Source organism: Sebastes umbrosus, chromosome 16 (assembly GCF_015220745.1).
Source record: "Sebastes umbrosus isolate fSebUmb1 chromosome 16, fSebUmb1.pri, whole genome shotgun sequence".
Lineage (NCBI taxonomy): Eukaryota > Metazoa > Chordata > Actinopteri > Perciformes > Sebastidae > Sebastes > Sebastes umbrosus.
The window spans coordinates 24,977,383-24,993,284 of NC_051284.1; the positions used below are offsets into that span (position 1 = coordinate 24,977,383).

Consider the following 15,902-nt stretch of genomic DNA (forward strand, 5'->3'; position numbering starts at 1 on the left):
CAACATGTGGTCAACAAAATCAATTAATGCAGCTTTAATTCTTTGCTAACTTTAGGTTTATCATAATTTTTAATGTAGGAAGACATGGCAAGAATACATTTATCATCCAAGTTTAGTAAAAATCCCATGAAATATAACCTGAGAGATCACTTATGATGTGTGGACAGATAAACAATCAAACACACTAAACCGTTAACATCTGCCCGGTCCTTTTGACACTGTAAACTGTAGTTCATGACTGAATGTTTCTTCCTACCAGTTGAGAAAAGGCAGCAGTGTTTACTCCACCATTCCTCCCCACTGATCTATATATAGTCTGGCTTCATTAGTGTGACACAGAGCACGGCCTTTGTAATTAAATCTTAGTCACTCGCTACTCCTTCCAGTTGGAGCAGCATGATTAGGGACAAGGGTGACTCTTTGGTTGGATTGAGTCATGAGATAATGAAAAGCCTGGTAGTGATGGATCCTGATCTCCTCTTGCAGAATCACATACTGCCACCTGCCCTTCCAGAGCAAATGGCTTTACATCGGCACAGAAAGAGGAAACATCCACATCGTCAACGTGGAGTCCTTCACTCTCTCAGGCTACGTCATCATGTGGAACAAAGCCATCGAACTGTGAGTCTGTGTTGCACAACTGTCTTTCTTTTCCTCCTTCACTTTCTGCCCATTTGCATATCTTCTTTGTGCACTTGTGCAAGTTGACACTCAACCAGGAAACTCAAATGAAATGCAGAGGAATGTGCTTGCAGATACAGCGTGTCCTGTAAGCTGAGAATACTGTAGCTCTGATCAGTGTGAGGGCGGCATGGAGGTGGTGATTGTGCCATGCCAGAACTTTCTGTTGAGACTTCTGGAGGTGTTTGCTGCCTGATTTAACAGAACATCTGTGATAGGAAGTGCCCACTTGTTGACTCCGGTGACCTATCCTGTGTCACCCACTCTCCCGTGTTAACACCCACTTTAAGGATCAAATGAATTTTACATCACATCCTGTGCATCGGTAAATGTTGTACTGCATTTCCTGCAGGGTTCAGATGTAACTTGGCGGGGGGCCACATGCAGGTAGAAGTCGATTTTGATCAGTGTTACCCAACACATTGAGTAATAACTTTTAAATGTCTTGGTTATACAGTAATAGGGTTGCAGTGCCTGATTCTGTGCATGAAATATCACTGACAATGAACAGTGTGACATTATTTTCAAGAAAAAACTAACCACTTTAGCCCGTTGATGTTGCTCTCTCCAGGTAATTTTTCTAGCGCACCCACCAGTGAGCTAAAAAAAATTAATTTGAAACGGTGACTGGCAGCTAAAATTGGAAATAGAGTATAAAGGTGTGTGTATGCGTGTGTGTGTGTGTGTGAGAGGCTGCTGGTGAAATCAGATAAATTGGTGTTCTGACACTTTCGACTCCCAGATCTAAAACGGCAAAGTATGCCATCAGCTCAGATAAATGTCTCCGAAACAGACAGCGGAGAGGGAAAATGATTTTTGTCTGTGTGACTGTGAAAGGGATTTAAAGAAAAGAGCTCTTGTGAAATTCTAGTGTGAAATTTAAAAAATAATATTTAGTTGTTTCCTTGTAGAAGAGTTGTCTGGTCTCTGATAGACGTGTTTTTCAACGCACTTTGTGCTGCATAGCTTGTTGAGTCTTTTGGACTGTGTTCTTAAAGGGATAGTTCGGATACTGTAGGTAATACATTGACTATGGATAAGTACCTCATACAACCCCACTTCAAAACATCTAAACTATCCCTTTAATGAGCATATTTAGTGTTGTCGTGGGAAGTGAGCCCACTTTATTGTTTCTTTAAAATGGTGATTACCTATCCTTTCAGTCAGTTCAAATCTATGTGGGAGAAATTACATTTAAATAATTATTCTTAAGACTGTAAAACATGTATACATAAATATATGATGCTCATTATATATTTAAACAGTCCTTTCTATTGATGGTGCATCGTGTGGTGATTACAGACCGGAGTTCATATTCCAGTCCATCCTTTTATTCACTGCTACATCTCTGACTGTATCGACTCATCAGCAGCAATGAGATCATTAGCCAGTGGAGCCAGACCACATTCAGAGGCAGCAACACTTTCTTTAGGCCAGACCTTCACTTCCTCCATGCCCCTTGCTCTGTTGCCACGGTGATGCTGTCTCCACACACTATAATCTCTCATAGACCCTCATGTGACCCTGCTTTCCCTCTCTCTCCCTCTCATATGTCATGTCTCTCTCTCTGGTGCACATTTTCATCTTATATTCTTGCTCTTTTTCTTTGTGGACAACCAAAGATTCTGACTTTTATTCTTTTCTTTCCCTTTTTGCACGTCTTCCCTAATTGCTTCCCGATCTTTCTCTCCCTCTAAAAGCTAGACATCAGGTTTCAGACATCATTTATCAGACACATTTTACAGAATGCAAATATCTCATTCAACACTCAATACACACATCGCTCATTATCTGTCATACTGCAACTTTACTGGACTTTTGCTGCTGCTGCTGATGTTTTGCACACTTGCATTTTATCAGTATTGTATTATACTTCATATTTCTTATATTTTTTGTACTTCTTTTGCTTCCATTCTGTACTTTTTATCGCTGAAATGTATGATCTTTTTTCTCATTAGTGCCTTATTTTCATGTAAATATGTGTCAAGTCCGTAACACTTTATAATAACCATCACTTATAAATGGTAAATTGGTAGTTAATTAAACTTAGTTAATAGTTATTTTACTGTTAACAATGAAATGATAATTAATACTGTTTACTATTTATTAGTAATGCTATAATTTCTGTTATTTTATCAATAGTTTGTCTAATATGAAATAATTAGTTTATAAATCATATATTGTGTCATAGCTGAGACAGGAGACAGAAACAGTTCATTGTTGCACACATTATAACATTTATATACTATAGTAAGTATTTGTTAGTGACCAAATTATTTTTAAACTTTTAAGAAATTGTTTGTTAAACATCTATAAACATTAAATAGATAGATGGACCAGAAACCAATTATTAACCATTGAAAAAGTATTAACTATCTATCTAAATAATGTTTATAGATGCTTTACAAAGTAATTATTAAACATTTGACAAGGTATTATAATCATTGGTTGCAACTTTATAATAACCATCCAAATAATGTTTATAGACAATTTACAAATCAATTAATAACCATTAACAAATATTTATATATATTTTACATAAAATGTCATAATGTCTGCAAAAATAAAGTGTTAAAATATCATAAATTATAGCATTCTTAATAATTACTGAATATTATTGATTATAATTTCATGATTTATTAACTGTAAAATAACTATTAACTAGATTTTAATTAATATAAATTTACCGTTCATAAATGATGGTTATTATAAAGATGGTACCATGAAATCTTTTATTACAATACACCATTTGAGGCTGAAGCAACTTCAATTTAGTTGTGCTTGCATAATGATTGATTGATTTATATTCTTGAATTTACACTCTCTCTCTGTGTCTTCTAAAACTTGCACAGATCCACCAAGTCACACCCAGGGCCTGTGGTGCACATCAGTGATAACCCCATGGATGAAGGAAAGGTAACAGATAGTTGACGACCACACAGCCTGTTTAACAGAGATACATTTCTACCCTAAAACCTAAAACAAAACTGCACCATTTCTTTGTTTTCTGGTGGTGTTCTTTTCTTTTTTTTCGTGTGGATAACTGCTCCAGTGCAGACGACACAACGTCAATACGGCTTGTGCAGCTACAATGGAGAATGATAGCAGAACATTTCCAGCTAATTAAAATGTCAATGGTAAACATCAGGTTTTGGTGTCAAAATCAAAGAGAAAAGGTTTCTTTCGAGAGTAATTGTTCACAGAAACCTTCCACAATGTTACACACAAAATCATGGCAGAGGAGGTGGAGATACTGAGAGATACAGCGGCCTCAATAATAGTCTTCTCAGTGAGGGATGTCGCCATGACCATATGCATGCCATGCTGTACTAGTGTTTTCATTAAATACTAGCTGTGAACATTTTTAAACGACAGCTGAAAACCAATTTATTTAATTTTGGCTTATAATTAATGTCATTCCTCTTCTTCTTCTTCTTACTAATTCTCTCCATTTTTATTCTTAACGGTCTCTGCTTTTTGATTTCACTTATGTATGTATTTTATCATCTACTGTCTTTTTATTGTCTAATTTTATTCTCTAGCTGCCCTTTTGTGAATGTGTTGTATTTACATTTTTTTTGTAAAGCACTTTGAGCTATATCTCTTGTTAGGAAAAGTAATTATTATTACTATATTAATAATAATAATAATAATGTTATTATTAGCTAATTTGTCAAATACCCATAAATTCCTCTTTGATTGAATGCAACAGGTGAATGTTGCTTATTTTAATGTTTTTGAAAGATATGTTTTAGTTTTTATTTCATTTATTTGAGCTTCTGTATTTAATATCACTAAGTATTTATTAATCAATAATGGTTTAATAATGGACACTGCCTCTATATTAATATAAACTATCCAATAAAGGTGCAAATGCCATAAAAAATAATCTAAAAATAATAATGGTTTAAGGGTGTTTTTAAGTTCTTGTATTGTCAGTGTTTTGGGTAACACTTTAATTTAACACCCCATAATTTCCTAATAACCTCCTAGAAATGAACATATATGTTGATGAAACGTCTTAAGAATGTATATATGGAAAATAATAAGGAAGGAAAAATGGAGACTGTTCAGTTGGTACAACACAGGCAAGTATACAATTCTACAAATATGGAAAATACTGTTAATTAATTTAATTCATATTTACTTGGGTTTCAATGGATCTCACTTGAATCAGCTGGAGTTATTAAGATTTAAACAGTTCTTTCAAGTAAATTCCTCTGGAAATCAACTACTGCATGTAAACTCTACACAATATTACAGCTAGAATAGGTTTTTCTCATATACACAGTAAGTCATTAATGAGTTGGTACTAACTGTGTCTTAGGAATCTGACTATTTTCTCTATAGCTAGTACCAAATTATATACTTCTTTCAAGAAAAATTCAGAGGAAATGATTGAGAAATTCTGAGTATAGTTAAAGAGGAACTTCCCAGACAGTGATGGTACAGTGGTGTTCACTCCAGGCTGAGTTATATGTAGTTATTAAGCCGAGTGTGGTTTCACAGTAATCAGCTGAGCCGTGTTTTACTTCTCTTTCTCTCAGCTTCTGATTGGATTTGAGTGTGGTGTCGTGGTGTTGTGGGATTTGAAGTCCAAAAAAGCTGACTGCCGCTACAATTATGATGAGGTAAGGCATTACTTTCTTGTTCATGGTTTTCTCACACTGTTTTCCCAGCAACATGTTTGGTCTTGTTAGGATTTGCATAATCTATCACTTCCATCACATGTGACTGAACAGTGTTTTCTCATGAAACCTGAAATAGCTGCTTGTTGGGAGATGTCGTCTCAGCAGCCTCCATATACTGAGTGACTATTGTTGTCGATTGAGTTTTACATAAAGAAGGAAAATCTGGGTTTGTCATTCATGTACTATATAGACTAGAATTAGGATCACATCGGCTGTTGATCAAATAAAGTAAAATAAAAAAAAATTCTAGATTATTGTGCTAATATTTAAATGAAGTTCCTTTTGTGTCTCAAGAAGCATTTTCTTAAAGCATCAAAATGCTACCATCTTAGCACTAAAAGATAAGTCTGATGATATTTTATATTGTTGTCATCCCATGAATCAAATCCCATGAAAAGACCAAAACCAACAATGAACGGATCCTACAAACTGCCTGATATATCTTATTCCTCTGTGCCGTAGAGCCCCATTGTCGTCCAAAAACTATTAAAACTAGGTCAATGAGCCACGCGTTGCAATGAGTGACACATTCCTTTATTTGATTAACACACGCACTGTAGTTTATTTTGAGCCGATCCCACGTACAGTACACCGCCCTGCTGCCAAACATACCTGCTACCAGCCGTTTTAGGAAATCATTTACCTTTTTTTAATAAAAGATGAAAGGATATATTCGTGATCCATTTTCAAAGAGTTATGTCTCCACTAGGAACGGATGGGCGTGGGGCTGAGCCGGAATGTTTTTGAGACAGGCTACTGTTGGTTTTGATCTTATCATGGGATTTGTTGACAATAAGAAAAGCAGCCTTATCCTTTGAATATGTTGCTGCTACAAATCTTCTAATTTACCGTTACACAGCTGTAAAATGTGCATGTACTTTATATCACACTCTTAACGATGTGAGCCGCTGTGTGTCTGTGTCTTTCAGGCGATCCACTCGGTAGCCTGGCACCATGAGGGTAAACAGTTTGTTTGCAGCCACTCCGATGGCACTCTGACCACATGGAATATACGAGCCCCAGCCAAGTTTGCACAGATCATCACACCACATGGTACGAACTGTTGTATACACACAGTTGTATTGTTTACATATAACGCACGCACAGACCTATTGAATAGAAGCCACCTATGTCTTTAAAAGCACATATTGTAGCTCAAAGTCCCTCCAATCTTAGAGGTGTGACAGATTTGGCACAGGATCTTATGTACATTATATGTACTGTAACTTCTGCACATTAACCTTCAATGCATTTGTGCCATTTGACCTCCACTAGGAAAGCAGCCTAAGGATGGAAAAAAGCCAGAACCATGCAAGCCTATCCTGAAGGTGGAGTACAAAACAACGAGGGCTGGGTAAGTGTGATGGTAGCAGATCCCCACCCATCCTGTGTCTTAACCGACACTGGTTTCAATCCGTATCCTGTACTGAAAGTGGCCTTTCCTGTTATTCTATCATAACAGACCAGTCATGTTGCTGGTGGAAACTGGGTGGAAAGCTGGAAAGGCCCTGTCTAATTATTCTTCTGTTCTCACCGGCTTTGTTTTGTTGTGATCATTAAATAAATGATTTCTGATCATGAAAAATGATTTGTTGTTCCGTTGAGGTCACACGTTAACTACGTTGTGGTCGCTATTAAACACAATTATCATTACCTGAAGAGAACAAGCTTGTTACGTCAAGGTCACAAAGTAAAAAGACAAAACGTTCCTATAAAACATGTCATAAAAATTTTTATATTTCACTGAAGCTGATCTAATTTTCCCTTTTTCTCTCAGGACAGGGATTAATATAGTTGTCATTATAATTAAAAAGTAGGCTCCTCCCATCATGAATGCTCTTGAAATGGGGGCAAAGCATCTCCAGAGAAATAGGGACGGGTATCGTTAGGATTTGATCGATACTCTTATCGAGGTCTTTTTCATTGCTAAACAATTGCTTTTTTAATATATTATTTAAACAAGGAATACATTCACAACAGGATTAGAATTTATTTCTATTTTAAATATAACTTCATGTTGTTTCTAGAGCATCAACTGCAAAGGCGCTATATAAACTCAATAATATCTCACAGGAAACTCAAACCGATTAATTGATTATCAAAATAGTTGGTAAACAATTTAATAGTTGACAACTAATCAATTAGTTGTTGCAGCTCTAGTGCTATGATGTTGTATGTTACAGGGACTGTGATAAATGCAAACGCAGATTAGATTAGATTTTTAAAAAATCACAATATATCGCCTTGCTTAAAGTATTGCAATATATTGAATCGTCTCTCCTGTATCATGATATGTATCGTACCGCCAGATTCTTGCCAATACACAGCCCTAGTTAAACAGGTGTATTGATAAAGTATTGGCTTTTTTTACAAAGGTTTTATTGCTCTTACAGTAACCAGCGTAGTTGGAGGAGCTCAGCCCTGACACAGCGAGCAGAGGAGACGCCGCAACGTGATAATATATTACATTAAAAAAACATAAAAATGTACAGATAAAAGAACCGGTAATATCAGAGCTTGTCAATACTACGGTCTTTAATAATGTAGCCCCGAGGCCCGTTTAATACCGGGTAATACCCATCCTCATAGAGAAAGCGCAACAGTAAAACGCTGGTGTCCCTCTTCACCCATTTCCCACTGATTGGACTTCGTAGCTTTTCACAACAAACTAAAAATGTATTGAATAAGCAATTAAAATGTTTGTGTGTGTGTGTTTGTCCTGTACTCAGGGACCCATTCATGGTCCTGTCTGGAGGTCTGTCTTACGACACAGTGGGGAGGAGAGCCTGTCTGACTGTGATGCATGGAAAGAGCACTGCCGTCCTGGAGATGGACTACCCCATCGTAGACTTCCTAACGCTGTGTGAAACTCCATATCCAAACGGTGAGCTGCAGATCTCCACTCCACTGGACAGGTTTTGTTTATCAGAGTCTGTATCTGCTCCCTGAAATGACGTCACTGTTCATTTTGTGCTGTTTTGGTTCTTTTGCCAGACTTTCAGGAGCCTTATGCCGTGTTGGTCCTCCTCGAGAAGGATTTAGTGTTAATAGACCTCGGACAGATTGGGTAATTATTCTGCTTTCTAAATATAGTTTAGACTATTTTTAGTATGCACCAAAGAATATGGGTATTGTAGATCAAGCACATTATATTAACACACAGTATACAAGAGACGTTGCTAATTATTTCAGTCAGAAATGTGTGAGTCAAACCTTTCAGCCTTAAATAAAGGAACAGGAAGGGGCATTTAAAGTGGTTGGACTGTCAGTCAGAGTATTCAACAGCATTGATTGGCAGCAAGGAAGTTTCATCTCAAGTTGAAAGACAAGTGCAGATACTATAAAGATTAGATTAGTTTTCAGATCTAACCTAATGGCATGTTGTCTTGACAGGTACCCGATATTTGAGAATCCATATCCTCTGACTATCCATGAGTCACCAGTGACCTGCTGTGAGTACTTTGTCGACTGCCCTGCTGAACTTATTCCTGCACTTTACTCTGTCGGCAGTCGGCAAAAGAGACAAGGTTACAGCAAGAAGGTAAATTACTCCTCTGTGTAATCTGTGTTTAAAATGCATCGGACAGTGGAATTGATTTTTGTAGATGTATATATGCTATTAAAGTAGTAACACAACTGAAAGAAGCCTGCAAAACTCCAACTAAATGTAACATACGTTTTGTCGTTTTCACAGGAATGGCCCATTAGTGGAGGAAACTGGGGCCAAGGCACTCAGAGTTATCCAGAGATCATAATCACTGGGTCAGTTACTAATTATTAATGAATGAACTAATTGATTTGTTACTTTGATTCACATGCAGACATGAAGAAATTATCTCATATGCTTTTGTATTTGTTCAATGTTTTCAGACATGCTGATGGATCGATCAAATTTTGGGATGCTTCTGCATGTGAGTAGTTTAATTTGTTCTATTAAATTTATTTGTAGGGACCAGGAATCATTTTATGCATCAATATTTTGGGAGCAATTGAGGAGAGAAAGTATCTATTTTGTCTTAATCTTTCTAAGTTGTATTTGATATATTTTTTAACCTGCCTCTTTAACTTTAGTCATTCTTTCCTTGTGGACATGATTGCAGCTTTAAGTGGTCGCTATCTATCTATCAGATGCAATTGATCAAGCTTACTATTACCATGACCCTAGTAAGCTTTGAAGCAGCTTGCTATTAAGCATGTGTATACACAGCAGTGAACTAATCCAGGTGACACCACCAGTGTGCATGTATTGCTGCCTGGAACTACTGTGACTAGTACACTAACTGAAGGCGATATATCATCACATCTTTCTGACTTCTTGTTTCTACTCTTCTCAAAGTAATGCTTCAAGTGCTGTACAAGCTGAAGACTGCCAAGGTTTTTGAGAGGGCTCGCGGTAAGGAGGATAAGGCAAACACAGAAATAGTAGAGGAAGACCCGTTTGCCATCCAGACCTTGTCCTGGTGCCCCGAGAGCAGGATGCTCTGTGTGGCCGGGGTGTCTGCCCACGTTATCATCTATCGCTTCAGCAAACAAGAAATCACCACTGAAGTTGTGCAGGTGGGTAAACAACCATTGTCCGTGGCAAAGTGTCATCAGAAATGAGCAGAATTATAGTTTTGTTTCATCTCTTGTGTTTAGCTTTTGGAGGTGCGGATGCATTGTGAGTTCAACGGCGGGGACTCCCCTGATCCAGGAGGGGAGCAGACCCCCACCCTGCCCACCCCGGGAGCTTCCTCCAGCCCTCAGGAGACTGAGCCCCCCACTCAGCCCTCCACAGGCAGCAACTCCTCTGACGGACCCCGGGACAACATACCATGCCTCCAGTACGGACAATTACGTTTTCTTGTTCTTGTTTTGCTAAAAGGTTGAATTGGGTGAAGCAGGTTGTCACTGAACAGACCAATTTAAGTAAATGATGTTGTCATCCATTCGCTCCTTCCAGCCAACTGCTCAATCTTTCACTTTAACATTTCCACATCAGTACACCAGGGGGAAATAATCCTTTTTATAAAAATATTTAAAAAATGATGAAAATGTTCTGACAGTAAAAGGGTTGAAGGGGGACTAACAATAATAAAAAATTATGATGTTGTCAGTGTGGCTTACCCAAAGGGTGATAATTCATTGCAGTGTAAAGTGCAGCCTGCTGTCTCATCCTGCTGTGTGTTTGATGCAGGGTGCGGAGCTCCCCGCTGAAGCAGTCTCCGGGTTACCAGGTGGAGCTGGTGATCCAGCTGGTGTGGGTTAGCGGGGAGCCTCCTCAGCCGATCACCAGCCTGGCTATCAACTCCTCCTATGGCCTGTAAGTCTATGCGGCGAGCACACTTAACATTTTGACATGAAATCACATTATTCTAGGCCTACACGAAACAGTGGGTGGTTATCTCTGTCCAGTGGCTGTATTTGTGCAGAAGGCAGTAACCCTAAACTAAGAATTGTTGTGTTTTCGTTAGCTTAGAATGAGCCGTTTATATCTACATAGGGAGCGGCTCCTCTTCACGGTGTCCGCCATGTTTCTACAGTAGCCCAGAACAGACAAACCAAACACTGGCTCTAGAGAGAGCCTTTCACGTTGTTAGGTTACATTACCTGAAGGCCACTGTCAATCACAAGGTAGCCATGCCTTAAAGCATCCCCTGCTTTATGGTTTATTTGACTCTAAATGGGACCATCATTTACTAAATGAACATCATGCTGTATTAAAGAAGACTTGAAACTAGCGATTGAGACTATAAACTCATGTTTACAATGTTTACTGAAGTAATAAATCAAGTGAGAAGTAGGCTCATTTCCATTAGACTTCTATACAATCAGACTTCTTTTTGCAACCAGAGGAGTCGCCCCCTGCTGGCTGTTAAAAAGAATGCAAGTTTAAGGCACTTCAGCATTGGCTTCACTTCTCGGACTGCGGAGATGCACACTGGTTTCAATCTGCAACCACACCACTAGATACCTAGAAATCGTACACACTGTACCTTTTAAGAGCAGAAATAGCTTCTTGATCCTAACTCCACTGTGTCTCTCATCCCCTCCTGTGTTTCAGTGTGGTGTTTGGAAACAGTAACGGTCTGGCTGTGGTCGACTACCTCCAGAAAACTCTGCTCCTCAACATGGGCACCTCGGAGCTGTACAGCCCATCTGACCCCTACCAGAGGCAGCCTCACTCCCCACGCAAAGCACGGCAGCCCTCTGGAGGTGAGCTGCACTCCAACAATGTCTGCGTGTCGTTGTTTTCTGTTGGTCACTCTCCATAGCTAGGGCAGCCCTGACTAACATTCCTAACCTTTACTAAATGCTTTATTTATTTGTTTCTTACCTTGTGTTTCTTTGTGTTGCTAAAGCAATCTAAACAGTTAACTGAGCGTCTCTGGATGTTAGAGGTGGGGTTAGTGAGGCAGCAGGGCTGACACTTGGCAGCAGCCTCAACTTCGCACCATGAGCACCGCCCCCTGCAGTAGCTCCTGTCCCTCAACAGGGGGCATCCCTGACAGATTCTCCATCTGTTCAGTTGGACAGAACAAAGACAGAGAATGCTCTATCAGTGCTGCAGTAGCATTTCCTTTTGATTCATCTTAATATGATAAAACGATACATAATTCATATTTATTTGCTTGTTATACCCTCGCTGTTTCTGTCATGTCTTTAACTGTGTTTTTGTCTTTCACTGTTTGAAATCATTCTTTTCAATCTCAGTGGCCTGCTGCTAGATTCAAGACTCATTTATATGGGTTCTCTGCCGTGAAAAGCAAATTTTAAAGGTGCTCTATATGATTATCCAGAGCATTTATATAGCAGCAAACAACTATTTTCTTTGTAAAGATATAGAGGAGTAATGTCTACCTGAGCAGAGAGGGAAGTCACTCTCCCTCTGTGTGTGATTCAATCCGAGCTTCTCTGTGGTTTGTTGACATAGCTGGGCCGGTCATGCATCCTTTTAGTGCATGAGGTTACAGCTGATAATGCCGTCCAGACCGACAGCGCCGTTGCGGACGAGTAGCACCCATTTTCCGGTTCCCCCCCACCTCCCCAGGTTAACACTGTTATCTTTGTCAGCAGTGTTGTCGTAGTCTTCATTGTTGGCCCCGTTAGCTGCGAGCCACCAGCTAAGTTGTCGTCATTATGAGAGCCGTGTGGAGGCAATAGAAATGCTCCAATCTCGCATTAAGTACCTTTCATGTATGCACACTGCAAGAATGTTATCTGATAGATAGATTTTTAATATATACTATATTTTTACTGTTTAATTTTGATTAGAAAATCCAGCAACAAGCCTCTGAGACTCTTTCTTTTCTGTTTCACTGTTTTTACTGTTGGTCTCTTTCTGTGATTTTGGTAAAGACATTCCAACTGTGACGTCTTGCATGTCCAGACTTTCTAACTTGTATTCTGAGTCTATGAAAAAACTACGTCCATCCCACTTCAGTAAGTTATGTTGTGTCTGAATTTCTTCTCCCTCCCCGACAGTATCATATTTCTCCTCTAAGCTTTCCCTCTTTCTCATATAGATACACTCCCTGATTTTGATAAAGCACCCCCAAAGTCCCAAAGCTCACTTTTTAAAAACACCAGCAGTGAGCTAGGAGGAAATTTTGAAACTTGAGGGCACTTTAACAAAGTCAGGTAGTGTATATTTAAACCCTACCACGTATTTTACCAGAATAAACAACACTGACACCCTGAGTCAACAGATTTGTACTAGATTTGTGTGGCTTACACTGTATGGGTAGCTGTCCCTGCCTTTGCTCAAATAGGTGACCCTTTTATTATTTTCACCGTATATACTGCAGGAATTGGCATAGCTTTAGTAAGCGTTGCTGAGAGTAGCCCAAGAGGACTAATTCTGCCTTGTTTAATTACAACCTTTGTGGCTCCCACAGCAACCTGTGAATCCAACGACGGGTCCAACACCTCAGAGGACCGCTGCAAATCTCCTACTTCAGGTAAGCATCCCTCAAGTCTGTCTGCTTCATACAAAAACAAAACACATGCTTTTATTATCTTTTTCAAATGCTGACATTTGTCATGTAGGATCTACCTCACCTTGTAATTCAGATGATGATCGAAAGCAGAAGTTCATAGAGAGGGGTACTGTATTGTTAAAAGCTGCATGTCCCGTTAAATTTAAGCATTTAAAAATGGCTGCAGTTATCTGATTTGTCTTTTTGAACCTTATTTCCAGTGAAGTTCAAAAGCAGACGCTTTTCCAAGACGGTTGCCAATGACTTTGGTACTGTATCATCCAGATGTATTCTCTCTGATTACTCACTCTTTCTCTGTGAATGACAGCGTCCTAACCACACTGTGCCTTAATCCTACGTGCATCTTTTTGTGCCAATGAAAGAGAGAAGTGCATTCAAGAAATGTATTTGTACTAATCATACGGTTTGGGGGTTTTCATAGTTGATTTCTGAAATGAATCAGGATTCTTTATTAAATGCATGATGACAGGACGTCTTTTGAATTTCAGGCGTCAGATTTTCTATGCAGATTTTTGTCAAAATGCTGCAGGCTGTTGCTACTCTGGACTGAAAATATTATGCCAAATTGGCAATTTTTTACTAATTCAAAAAGCATAGAAAATCTGCTTCATGCCTTGTTCTTTACAGTACTAATGTCTAACCTTGTCACTTAAATGTTTAAGTGAATTATTCACCTTCAATTGTAGACACTTACTGTGTTTGTGTGTGTGTGTTTCTGATTCCAGGGCTTCAGCTCAGTGTTAACTGTTTGGCTCCCCGCTGATTTTTCCTCCTCCTACTCTCTTTGCATAACTATGTTCACTGAATTGCAATTACCTTATTTCTTGACTGCCTCTTGCTTTGTTTGACATTGCAGGCCCTTTGGTTGTCTGCGATGCCTCTCAGCCTCATTTGTATTCTCAGGGTTTCTCTAAGGGTGGTTATAGACTGCAACAGGCAACTTTTAGACTTCATATTGGCAACACTCCAGCAACAAAGTTAAAAGCACCAACTTAAATCAATTGAAATGTTATTGGAATGAGAATATTCCTCTTAAAGCAGTGCAGTATTGTTGCACATGTTTAATAGTAAGAGCATAATGTACTCTATCTAGTAGGCCTGACACCATAACTACTTTTGTTGGACGATATATTGTCCCAGAAATAATTGCAATAAACAATGTTATTGTCATTTTAAGACCATTTTATTCCACTGATATAATGATAATATAATAGCATAATAATGCAAGTATACCCTGTAAAAGAGCGATGAACTTTTAATTCTTAAGAATCTTCAGACATTGGAATTGAAATGTCAGAATCAGATTTATTTTGCTCAGTATATACATAAAACGGGTTAGGTAACGTAATCATCGTGACAGGCCTCTGTATGTACTTTATGTATGTCCTCAACAGTTGTCCTCCAGTGTATGACCACTCTTAAGAATGACTCAAAATCATAATTTTCGATTTTGCACTGATTTGCACAGTAAAAACAATGTGACAGATTGCTGAAATGATAATTACAGAATCTACAATTGTAATTTATTTAAAAACTACCTTTGATTTTTTTAAAGAACATTTCCATTTTTAGCCGTCAATCTTTCCTCATACAATATGAGTATTTGTTTCTGTTACAGCCAAGATGTCACGGAAAATTAGCTCGTCTAGCGAAAAGCCAGACCAGGGTAAGCTACTGAATTTTAGCTTCTAAGAACCTTTTACATTTTCCTACAGGTTTTCCTTCTTTCTTTGTATTAAGTCCACAGCTGTATAATACTTATGTGAGAGTACTTTTTATTGGTGTAAATGTGAAACTCTTGGGATGTTCTACTGTGAGTTGAGACAAACACTCTTGTCTCTGTTTGCACTGTGAGCAGAGCAGAGGCCCCAACGATGGCGCTCTGTCACATGTAAGGAGCGCTTTTGTTGTCTGAACGAAGGCAAGGCGGCGGCCATGATGACCCAGAAGGGGGACATCTGTAGAGCTAAATCAGCCCCCTACTACCGCTGTGAGTGGACCAGCCATGGTCTGACTTGGGCTGAAGTGGGATAACTGGTACTAACCCCCACCACTGCTGGGGCTTTTGTTCTGAATTGGTTAACATGACACTAATCTTCTCCCAATTCGTTCTTTTTGAGGAAACTTCACTGACTTGTCTGCACTCGGTGTTAAAAATCCTGCTTTTCTTGTTTACAGTTTTTCCTTGTGAAGAGCACACATGACGGGGCGGTGTGTTTAGCCTTCCTCTCTGTGTCACACATCTTTTTGTGTTTCTGTTGGGATCCCTCATTAGCTTTTTATAAAGAGGGTACAAGCTTGTGTTTCAGCTGCTGTCAGCACAGTAATGAGGCATGGATAATTCTTGGTCCTTTAATGCCAGTCCCTCTAGTACTACATGCATATCTTTTTCACTTTGAGAATGTTGTTGTTGTCAATTTAAATGCAAAAAAAAGTACACTGAGGAAGCATTTAAAGAAAACGCATCCTTGGGTTTAAACTGTGCAAGAGCATCTCAATGTCAAAAAGCTTTTTGGTGAACACTAGTCTGTACTGGGTCTCTTCTATAAAG

The 15,902-nt window shown here is 38.8% G+C and overlaps 1 protein-coding gene across 8 annotated transcripts in view; it reads left to right on the forward strand.

Annotated features, from left to right (window-relative positions):
- stxbp5b (syntaxin binding protein 5b (tomosyn)) overlaps window positions 1-15,902 on the forward strand; it is a 35,226-nt gene that overhangs the window by 12,526 nt on the left and 6,798 nt on the right. Inside the window, exons 5-23 of one of the 8 annotated variants that reach the window (XM_037796796.1) lie at window positions 487-621; window positions 3,534-3,597; window positions 5,229-5,312; window positions 6,302-6,425; window positions 6,648-6,726; window positions 8,102-8,256; window positions 8,367-8,439; window positions 8,766-8,913; window positions 9,067-9,134; window positions 9,243-9,283; window positions 9,709-9,929; window positions 10,011-10,195; window positions 10,549-10,674; window positions 11,416-11,567; window positions 12,711-12,794; window positions 13,250-13,312; window positions 13,401-13,457; window positions 13,552-13,599; window positions 14,970-15,017. In XM_037796796.1, coding sequence (XP_037652724.1) covers window positions 487-621; window positions 3,534-3,597; window positions 5,229-5,312; window positions 6,302-6,425; window positions 6,648-6,726; window positions 8,102-8,256; window positions 8,367-8,439; window positions 8,766-8,913; window positions 9,067-9,134; window positions 9,243-9,283; window positions 9,709-9,929; window positions 10,011-10,195; window positions 10,549-10,674; window positions 11,416-11,567; window positions 12,711-12,794; window positions 13,250-13,312; window positions 13,401-13,457; window positions 13,552-13,599; window positions 14,970-15,017 — 1,955 coding nt within the window. Of the gene's footprint in view, window positions 1-486; window positions 622-3,533; window positions 3,598-5,228; window positions 5,313-6,301; window positions 6,426-6,647; window positions 6,727-8,101; window positions 8,257-8,366; window positions 8,440-8,765; window positions 8,914-9,066; window positions 9,135-9,242; window positions 9,284-9,708; window positions 9,930-10,010; window positions 10,196-10,548; window positions 10,675-11,415; window positions 11,568-12,710; window positions 12,795-13,249; window positions 13,313-13,400; window positions 13,458-13,551; window positions 13,600-14,969; window positions 15,018-15,120; window positions 15,129-15,209; window positions 15,342-15,902 lie in introns of all 8 variants that reach the window. The other 7 variants (XM_037796790.1, XM_037796792.1, XM_037796791.1 and 4 more) reach the window with 7 other exon arrangements.